General features: G+C 42.7%; 1 protein-coding gene across 1 annotated transcript; it reads left to right on the forward strand.

The window, feature by feature from the left end:
- The first annotated feature begins 4257 nt into the window (after window positions 1–4257).
- Window positions 4258–8084, forward strand: LOC147899206 (S-type anion channel SLAH2-like). Its single transcript, XM_087377922.1, has 4 exons — window positions 4258–5148; window positions 5345–6115; window positions 6891–6922; window positions 7420–8084. The coding sequence occupies exons 1-4, from the start codon at window positions 4276–4278 to the stop codon at window positions 7829–7831; spliced, it is 2088 nt and encodes a 695-aa protein (XP_087234048.1). The 5' UTR covers window positions 4258–4275; the 3' UTR covers window positions 7832–8084.
- The last annotated feature ends 2687 nt before the right edge of the window (window positions 8085–10771 follow it).

A 10771-nucleotide genomic window follows, 5' to 3' on the forward strand; every position in this document is an offset into this window, starting at 1 on the left:
TTGAGGAACTTGGAGCAAAGCTTCACCTACATATCTTTTAAGCCATTGTCAAAAGTAGAGCATACTACTTTTAGAAGATTCGCTTCCCCTTTATATTGTAAGAGGAACATTGATGGTATGGGACCACATACATCCAAAAAGGAGTGATAATATGAAATGTGATGGGAAGAATTTTCCCAGGAAAAAACCTAGTACTCATTACCCACGCACACCCTTAGTGTAAGTTACACAACGTCACTTGGGGGCATAGAGAGTTTTGGGTTAGTATCAAAGTGCCCAATATGGAAATTGCAATGGGCCTTTGATGGGGACTGCTGCCCATAGGACGTGGGCATTGGCAAGATTTAGTATTTATGTAATCTTGGCTACAAATTTCTTGGCTTCTTGAGAGGCTAAAAAGAAATTAGCATGATTACATAAATAGGGTTGCCTTTCATACTAATTTCTTTTTAGCCTCTCAAGAAGTCATGGCTTAGATTTCAATTAATGAATCTTGGCCATTGACTTGGAGTAAGTTGGCAATATAAGGATTTGATACTCACTGCTTGCTTTGTTTCACTACAGAAGGTCATGATCCTTGGCCACCCTGCTGTTTGTGGTGTTTGCAATGGCTACGGCGTGGTGCAGTGGCATGAGATATGGTTGTGAATGTTTGTAAGGTTGGTATCCATGGTCTTATTAGGGGAGTTTTGATCTCATGTGAGCAATGTGATAGGACTTTTAAGAGGGTAGGGGAAAGGATTATTCATCATTTAATTTGGAGCCTCTTATGGATTATGAATTCATGGCTATAAAATTTAAGGAGATATACTCCTTATACCATAAATAAAGTGTGGGATGAACAAGTATGGATTCCTTTTTAAAAAGGTTGAGTTGCATGCATTGATAACTTGAGGGAAAAAGCAGCATAAACATTGGATAGAAAATCTTTTTTTAGCATAAAGGGGGGTGGGGGTGTGAGAGACTTGTGCAAGTTGAAGGTAAATTTCAAAGGTTGAGTTGCATGCATGCATTGATAACGTGAGGAAAAAAGTGACATAAACATTGGATAGAAGTTTTTCTTTTCAATGAAGGGGGGTGGGGTTTTGAGAGAGACTTGTGCAAGTTGAAGGGAAAATTAAAAGATGAGGTACTTAAAACATGGCAATGGGAGGAGAAGGGGGGGGGGGAGTGGGCCTTAGGTTTTAGGCCTTATAATGGTACGAGTATGCGTGCAAAAAAAGAAGACGTGTGCGTCTATGTGTAAGGGTTTTTATGGGAAAAACTAATTCCCCATGTTGATTGTTTAGTGGAAATGCTGATTTTATATCATTTTCAATCAAAACCATTGATTTCAATCAAACGCTTCATAGTCTTTTTTTCGGGACCACAAAACCATTGAGCTTGAGGGCTCCTCACTAGTACAGGGAAACAAAGGTGGGGGACCACATGCCACCTTGGCATTACATTTCCCAATTTCGAAAAGTTACTAGAATGTCATAAGGCCTTTAGGGCCTTTACATACCAAAGATGCTTGCCCATCCTTAATGCGAGGAGCCAATGTTTAATTGGGATGGGTGGGTGCACCCCCTTTTACACATAGTTGAACTTTTCGAGAGTCCAAGAGCTCAATCACTTGCCACCTAGTGCTCATGTCAGCTTGGACAGCCACTCTTGACTACCCGATTATGGGCACCATTGCTCAAGCCAATGAAATATCAGAGGTGGGGCAATCGGCACTTCTTTTGTCTGTGCTTGTGATAGGGGCATGTCGGGAGATTTAATGCAGGTTGGTTGCCTTGTGTGTAAAGCCTATGCCCAAGCTTACCTGTGGCAAGTTCACTTTTGTGTGAGGGGGTACTAGTATTGATGGGCTAGCAAAAGGGGGGCCATGTGGGCAAATAGGGAAAGTTTGTGTGGGGTGCCGACTGGCCTAATTTAAATAAAACACAAAACTTGTAAACTGTATACATCATTGCTTGCAACATTTTCACCTATAAACATTTGTTTTCTCAATTTTGTAAAATCTACAAAATTTGAAGCAATTTAGTTATATTTCACCTAAAAAGTTTCCAAATTCTCAAGAAAATCCTTCAAAATTTGAGACCCCAAGTTTGGCCTTCTATTCTTCTATTCTTTTATATAAAGAGGAGTATAGTAGACGACGTGGGGAGGGGGGGGGTGTATGGGGAGAAATGCTGGCTTAACTTTGTGACTGACTCTTTGATCTACGAATTTAGTTCTATTTTAGCTAAAACTTTGCGAATTCGCAAGAAAAACCTTCAAATTTTTGAAACCGTAATCTGTTCATAAAAATGTTTTTTGTTGACACTCATTCGGCCAACCTTATAAACCAATTGGCGAACAACTAATTGCTTTTTGAGCAGTATCATGTTTGGCTTCTTATGCACTGCTCTCTAAAATTCTTAGTTGTGTAACAGTTTCATTTTCATTTTCACTTGTTGTATTTTCTAGCTAACACATTTGCGAATTCCCAAGAAAAACCTCGAAAAATTTGAGACCTCAAGTTTTGTGATTTGTTGAGAAAAATGTTTTTTTGTGAACACTAAATATAATTAATTTCTTGTTAGTGTTGCCTTGCAAGTAGCCGCTCTTAACTCTTTCAATTTTGATCTCTCTCTCTCTCGACAGCTCAGACTGTTGTTTGATTTGTGGCTTGACGTTCATAAAATTTTCTTCTTCTTCTTCTCTCTTGTTAGCTTGTGCGTGCGCTCTCCCCTCCCACGTCGACTATCGATCTACTCCAGAAAAGTTACAAAAAGGCAGTGTTGTGGCACACATCTTATTAGCATTGCCTTCCGGGTAGGGTTCTACCTACACTTTGATAAAAAAGTGTGTCACACAAACTTTTGCCACCTGGATTGTTTCTATTGATGTGAACTCTCTCTCTCCCCCTTACCTTTTCTTCCCCCTCCCGCTCCGCCTCGCGCTCCGCCCTCGCCCGTTCCTCCGGAGTAGTAAAGGCACTCCTTGCCTCCCCCTGTGGGAGGGAAGGCGATGCGCAAGGGTACGTGTAGGGGCTTGTTATGGGGGGGGAAACCACTCGATAGGTTTCTATAAAAAGGAAGGGGATTGAATGGCATGGGACAACTCAAATCTGTTGAGCTCCTCTCTCTCTCTCTCTCTCTCTCTCTCTCTGTCTGCTCATTTCGTTTCGTTTAGTTTCGTTTCATTTCATTTCAGTTCAGTTCTGCTTCTTCCCAGTTTTAGTATTGTTCCTCAATCACACAATCCTTTCATCATCTCAGCAACCACACCAAAATCATCATTCCGTCGTCTCTCCACTCACCTTCTTCCGGTACGTTTGCCCAATCTCTCTGCATTTTCAAATCTCACGCATCGATCGCTCATCTTACCCTCATTGCTCATCACCCTTGCCGACGCTTTTCTGATCCATCACCAACAGCATTTCTCCCGGTCTTCCTGCTCTCCACGTCCATCCCCGCCGATGAATTATCTCCCGCTTTTGCTCTCCGTCGTCCCTTTCGTTTCCCACGTAGGAGCTCCGATCAAGGTTTGGTTTCTCTCTGTCCTACCTCGGAGCCCCGATAAAGGTTCCATGAGCTCCCGACACCACAAACACCGAGCTTTGTGGCTTTGGATTCCAACCGCCGATCGAGGATATACGTTTTCGTTTGATTTGCAATCCAAAGTTTGGGAAAGAAGACGTGAAAACGATCAGTTTTCTGCGCCACCGACTCTCTTCAACTTCGGCCAGTCGTTATAGGCCGCATTTCTAGGAAAGTTTTCGTTTTCGCATGCGGAAACTCGCCTCGCCATCGCACAACCACAGGATTTCGATCTGTCTTAGATTTAGCTGTTTGTACTCCTGTATATTCAAACCGGACTCTAGTAGTGGAGTGGATTTTTCTGCAACATTACAGTTGTAAGAACTTCCTTGATCAGCTGCAGGCCTCAAAGTCTCTACTTGTCTCCAGCTAGGCTCTGTGATCATCTCTCGTTCTCCGTCTTAACCTCCATCTTCTACTTGTAAACTCTTACATTTCCGTGTTATCTGGTAAGCGATGGCCAGACATCCTTACAATACGCAAATAATGTTTCTGTTCGCGGGAAGGTGGATATCAACTTTGAAAATGAACCGACAATCACAGCGCGGAAGCTAGGCCTTTAGCGTTGTCACAGAAATACGAATCAGTTTTGTTTGTATTTTAATGCACGTTGTGGGAAGTTGGGATTAGCTGCTTGAAGAGACTGAGATTGACAAGCTTCGGAATATTTTTGTGCAGGATTATTCCCTTTTCAACAGAAACGAAGATGACTAAACGAGAAGCTCATTCTGTCTTATCTCCCGCACCTGGCGATCATGAAATTGCAGAATCACAACTGAAGCAAACATCTGCAATCTCTCCCGATGAATCGCTACCACCTTTATTAAAGTGCTTGTCTACTGGAGAGTGCTTATTGTTTTCCGAAGCGTCTCTCGAAAATAGCTTTGCGTTGCGCCGCCTGTCGTTTGCTGATATCGAGAAAGGGGATTGGAGCCCTCTGTCTTCGAACGATGATAAGATGCGGAGCTGGTCTCTACGTATAGGTGACGAAACCTTTCAGACAGAAAGTGAGACCGCTCCCTGGGCATGCCATTCTGAAAGATTATCTGCCAACGAAATCAGAAATTCCCCTATGGTTATTGAGGCAGAGAAAAAGAAAGTCTTCAAATGCAATCTTCCAAAGTTCTCCTTTGGACGAAGCAAGGTCACTCCATCTTATCCTGGATTCAATGTTGAGTTGCCAAATGCTGCAAAGGAACGCTCAAAAGCAATGGGGTGTAGAAAATTCCAACAAAAGCGGAGAACGAGGCCGCGTGAGAAATTTTTCTCCCAACCGAATCCAGGGCTGAGTTCTGAGAACCCCCCGATGTCGCGCGAGGCTCACATGCACTCTGGCCCTCTGCCAGGGTGCAATCTACAAAATCATGCAAGGTCCAAAATTGAAGATTACTCCGTTTTCAAGACGAAGGCTACAAAGTTAGAGAGGGCCCCCTCGCGTTTGAACTCCACTCGTCACCAGAACGTGCTAGGCCAACATGGAAGTTATGGCAGCGAGCCTACACTGCCTGCGGTGCAGAATGTGATGTCTGCGGGGCGTTATTTCGATGCTCTCAAGGGACCAGAGCTGGACATCTTGAGGGTAAGTGTTCTCTTCCTGGAGAGTTGTCAACTTGTGGGATTTCCTTGTCATGTAAACGTGTTAACTTGTAGTAGGAATCGGCTTCTTGCATGGGATTTAAGTTGTTAATTTGGTAGATTTCTGAAACAGTACTACTTACAGCCCCCTTTGTCGTCCCTTTTATGCCCTCACACTCCAGATGCATTGGATTTTACAGGATTCAGAGGCCACTTTGCTCCCAACTGATAAAAAATGGCCCTTTCTGTTGCGGTTCCCTATTGGATGCTTCGGTATTTGTCTTGGGCTTGGCAGTCAGACGATCCTTTGGAAAACTTTGGCAACTGCAGCTTCCATGCACTTTATGCATGTTCCAAAAGTTATTAATCTAACACTTTGGTGTTTGGCTGTTATGGCACTTCTCACCATCTTCACAACGTATTTTTTGAAGAGTGTTTACTACTTCGAAGCTGTGAGGCGTGAATTTTACCATCCAGTTCGCATCAATTTTTTCTTTGCTCCATGGATAGCTTGCATGTTCTTGACGCTGGGAGTTCCTCCTGCAGTTACCAGATCCGCCCACCCTATCTTGTGTCTCCTTTTCATGGCTCCAATCTTTGCACTAGAGCTAAAGATATATGGACAGTGGCTATCCGGAGGTGAAAGGAGATTGTCCAAGGTTGCAAATCCCTCAACACATTTATCCCTGGTGGGCAATTTTGTGGGAGCTCTTCTGGCTGCAACTATTGGTTGGAAAGAAATGGCCACATTTTTTTGGGCTGTGGGTCTCGCACACTATTTGGTACTTTTTGTGACACTCTATCAAAGATTGCCCACTGCTGCTGCACTTCCCAAGGAGCTTCACCCCGTATTTTTCCTGTTTGTTGCGGCACCGAGCACTGCAAGTGTGGCTTGGTCCAAAATTGTGGGCGATTTTGACTTTGTATCAAGAATCGCCTACTTTGTGGGGTTGTTCCTTTACTCATCTCTGGTAAGCTTAACACCATGTTTGTTTCATCATACATGTATGCTGATAATGATTTGTTCCTGTGAAAGCTTTGGAATTTGAGTACGCTTGCAAGAGGAGTTCTGTTCCTCCTCCCTTCTCAGAACGTATGAATACTACTTTTTGAGTTGTAAAAAGTCACTTGTTCCTTCACAACTGTCTCCTCTTCTTTCTCTCTCTACTTTTCTGCTGCTCGATGTGCATGTGTATGCTTGTCCTGTGTGTTTGTGTGTGTGTGTGTGTGTGTGTGAGAGAGAGAGAGAGAGAGAGAGAGTTGGGTGTGGGTGCGGGTGGCTGCTGGTAACTGGTGGAGGTGGGAGTGTCTATGTGTGTGTGTGCGTGCATGTGCGTGTGCATACTATGTGTGTGTGTGTGTGTGTGTGAGAGAGAGAGAGAGAGAGAGAGAGAGAGAGAGAGAGCTCTTACAAAAGAAAAGTGTGTGTGTGAGAAAGAGAGAGAGTTGGGTGCGGGTGCGGGTGGCTGCTGGTAACTGGTGGAGGTGGGAGTGTCTATGTGTGTGTGTGTGCGTGCACGAGCGGGTGCATACTATGTGTGTGTGTGTGTGTGTGTGTGAGAGAGAGAGAGAGAGAGAGAGAGAGAGAGAGAGTTTTTACAAAAGAAAAGTGTGTGTGTGTGAGAGAGAGAGAGAGAGAGAGAGAGTTTACAAAAGAACTGTGTGTGTGTGTGTGAGAGAGAGAGAGAGAGGATTGTGGCAGAGTCTGGACTTTGAAGTACTTACTAGTCTCTTTGTTAATTTCAGGTGGTGCGGATCAACTTCTTCCGTGGATTTCGGTAAGCTTCTTGTGTGCTGTGCATTTTAGCGGTTTGTATTGGAAATTGGTCTGTTGGTTTTATTGTCCCTAGATTTGCAAGTTCTCCACGCAGTATACGTCCTGTGGGACCTCAACTTATAGCAGCTTGCAAGAAATGAAACAGACTTGCTTGAGCTGCATGTAGCAACTGCTTCTCCAAGAGCTGTCATGATCTTTTACTGAAGATAGAGACAGCATGTGTCGAAGAGGAGTGCTCCATTGCCACTGAAACTTCCCAGAGTGTATCTAGAATATGAGAATCGACCAATTGTTCAAACATTTCCTCTGTAGTTGTGTGACATTGGAATGGTAGCAATTTGATGTCTACCAAGAATTAGACCCTGCATTTCCAAAAAATAGAGGACGTGAATGCAGATTGGAGAAGATATACAGTTTAAAAAATAAATATTGGAATCTTTCCTCAAAGTAGGCTGCTTCTTCTAATGGTTTTGACAAGGGATCCTTTTATGTGTACAGGTTCTCGATTGCATGGTGGGCATACACCTTCCCAATGACTTCATCAGCCATTGCAACTATTCATTATTCCCTGAAAGTAAAGCATCCCATCACACAGGGTCTGGCAGTTCTGCTTTCTTTGATATCATCGATCACAGTTCTCTCACTGTGCTGCTCCACCATCCTCCACATCTTCTGGTGCTCTATGTTTCCGAATGACATGGCAATTGCCATTACAAATGAAAGTTACGCAGTAAAACGGAAGATCAAGGAGCTGAACGAGGATGATACATCTTCTGAAAATAGTCCAGCAACCTTACTGTATGGTAAAAGCAAGGCCTCGCGAGAATCTAAAGTACAGCTACAGTTACATTTACCCATCGTTCTATCTGATCCTTTTCCAAAAGAATCAAACAAGCTTCCGTGGGTGTAAGAAACATCATCACATCAATGAGGACTGAATGCTAGTAAAGTAGAATCTATGATAAGGTGGCACATATACATATCTGAACTCTCTGTTGATACCTGAGTAGGACATCTTAGAGTTGCAAGTCTCTTTTTCCTACCAAGGTAGCCAAATGATGCCATTTGCTATGGTTGATGGTGAATTGGACTCTAAGCATGTAAACGACAACAGATACTGCAAGGCCAAATTGGTTTTGCATTATGTAGCTTCAAAATACTTCAATAGCCAACAGCACATTTAATTTTTTTCTGGTTTGCAAACGTGTGATTTTGTTAATTTTCAAGTGAGTTCTTGGATGGTGTCTCTGTTTGTTTGGACGGAGACTGGAATCATAGCACCAGTCTGGATGTCATGCCCGGTTATAGAACCTTAGGCAATATACCTTCCGTCGGTATTATAGGACTGATTTGGAATGATGTAATGCTTAACTTTCTGAGATGTGTTTGTCATTGTGCTTATATGTGATATCTTTTCTCTAAAATCCATGCAAGTGTCTGAGTCCTTTTGACTGCACAAGGATTAGAAGGATCATACATATAGAGGGTCTCTTCACTTGTTCTGAAGAATGCTGCAGACTGCATTGGAGGGAACACTTACGAGTGAGAACTGCAAAAGCACTGAGGAAGGGCATGTAACATACAGCCCTTTTGAGATTCCTGTGCATCCACATGCTTCATTGGGATGAGAGAACCGAGAGGAAAGACATATAACGTAGAAGCGCTTTGGTTCCTGTGCATGGTTAATAAAGTATAGTAAGGGCTTGAGTAGTTGTGAATCATAAGGGTTAAATATGTTGTGCGAATGCAATTTGCATTCCGCAACCTCCAGGTTACCTAGGTCCTAGCTCATTCTATCATTCTGACAAGATTTACCAAGGCAGTAGCATAAGGGAGGAAACAGAGCACACGGATTTTACCACCAAGGCTGGTCAAAGTCTGTACAACTAAGGGCATTTTCATGAATGTGTGATGTTGATATTTTGTAGAGGGTATCCTAAGATATCCCTTGCTCATGAGCAAGAGCTACATTTGCAGTGAAAGAAGCCATTCTGGCTCTTGATGTTGAATTATCGTGTGATTGAAAAATTTGGGCAAACATGATGCCCTAAGATGCTCATATGTACACGCCCAAAATTGCAGAGCAAAATGAAGCCACCACAAGCTCAGAGGTATACGTGGCTAATGTCTAATAGAAGGTTGGAAGTGCATGATGGTAAGGCTAAGCAGTTCATACCTTTTGCAGATTCACTACATGCAGTCACCTCAAGGAATTTAAAGCTACTTGGTGCTCTCTCTCTCTCTCTCTGTCTCTCTGGGCATTCTTGTGCAATCCAATGATATTTTTGGCTAGAAATACTATTATGCTAGTTGTGAAAGAACCGTTAGAGTGAGTGAAGCTTTGCCTCATGCTCTTTTGTGAAACTGCCATCATGATAATTAAATTCCCAAGCTATAAGGAATAATACTAAGTGTCCATTATGAAAGCCAGGCGTCAAATTTGAAGGATGGCCTATAACTTTATTTTGAAGGGTAATTCAAATGTCATCCTTTTACTTTGAGATGTTTTTGATCATGAAGGGAAGTCACATCTCAAAATTCAATTTCCAAGATCCAGAAAACAAGAAGGCTAGTTGCAAGGCCACCCAATTGAAACAAATTACCAAAGTGAAAAATTAAATTATATTAAATCATCATATTCATATCAATCATCATAGGTAAAACAAACACCAAGATGGTAATTGAAATAAAAGTCTCAAGTCACATGTCAAGGAAAGAGCTAGTGACTCTGAGCTTTACTGATTGTTGGGTGGAGATTTACTGCTTGGATCCCCCTGATTAGCCTTCTTTTTAGGTAGGCGTACATAACTTGGCCCCCCTGGATTTACCTCCTTGTTGGGTGGAGGCTTATAAGCATTCTCTCCATGAATTCTCTAGATAACTTCCACTCTCTCCTCCCTAATAGTTTCATGAGGCAGACACAGCTGATCTATCCATGTCCTAAGCAATAGATAGTCACACAATTTATATCTCAATGTCTCCTTCATGAATACTGCAAAGCAATAATAGTGCATAGGGTGCAAACAGTTGGGCCGTCAGCGGATGTGGTAGTGATCTAGGATGTGGTCATCGCATAACGTGCACATCTCACCCTATTGCATTTGTAGAGAATAATTTTCAGATTTTAGTGAGACAGTCATCTGTGTCTCCTCGTTGGCAAACTTTTTCTTGATTGCTTTCTCCCTAAACCTGACGATGTAAAATTTGTCCTTAAGTCACTCCACATTCTGCTCACTTTGGGCAATGGCTACATCCGACTCCTATAGCTGTGTTTTGATCTCGTGAAAAGCATAATTTTCAAAAAAATCAATTGCAGAGATAACTCTGTCCTTGCAAAAATTGGCAAGGCACGTCTTGAAGTGCTTGTCTTGCCAAAGTGCTACGAAATCGTGAAGCATACATTTTGGGATGGATGCTACTATGTGGCCAGTAAGCCACTATGGTGGAGTGGTCTTGTATGACAATAGAAATCTCTTCTTGTTTGATCCTTCAACCTAGGATATTCCAAATTTCCTCGATTTTATTTCCACAAGGTTGTCTTTCTTGAAGTCATTTTGGCAAACAAATTGCTTCTCCTTCACACCACATTGGGTACTTGCCACAAATGCACTCAATCTGGTGCCACTCAAAATCTCCCTTTGGACAAACCACTGGCTCCCACACAAAACGTAGTGTGCCAAAATTGCATACCCTTGCAACACACGACGAGGATCCAAGTGGTCACTATACTGGAAATTCACTTGGGAGACATGGGAATCTACCTCCATGAAGAAATGCACCAGTGTGACCACATCCTAGGTCATTCAAATCATTTGAAGCTAAGTCAAAGTCTATGTGTGTTTTGCAAGAA

This window comes from Dipteris shenzhenensis, chromosome 8 (assembly GCF_047967505.1).
Source record: "Dipteris shenzhenensis isolate YYH24624 ecotype China chromosome 8, Dip_SZ_1.0, whole genome shotgun sequence".
In the NCBI taxonomy this organism is placed as follows: Eukaryota; Viridiplantae; Streptophyta; class Polypodiopsida; order Gleicheniales; family Dipteridaceae; genus Dipteris; species Dipteris shenzhenensis.

Bases quoted from the DNA above. Each gene is read 5' to 3' on its own strand.
- LOC147899206 (XM_087377922.1), top strand. From the start codon at position 4,276: ATGACTAAACGAGAAGCTCATTCTGTCTTATCTCCCGCACCTGGCGAT. The intron at 5,149-5,344 runs GTAAGTGTTCTC...TGGATTTTACAG, and splicing joins CAGAGCTGGACATCTTGAGG to GATTCAGAGGCCACTTTGCT. The intron at 6,923-7,419 runs GTAAGCTTCTTG...TTATGTGTACAG, and splicing joins AACTTCTTCCGTGGATTTCG to GTTCTCGATTGCATGGTGGG.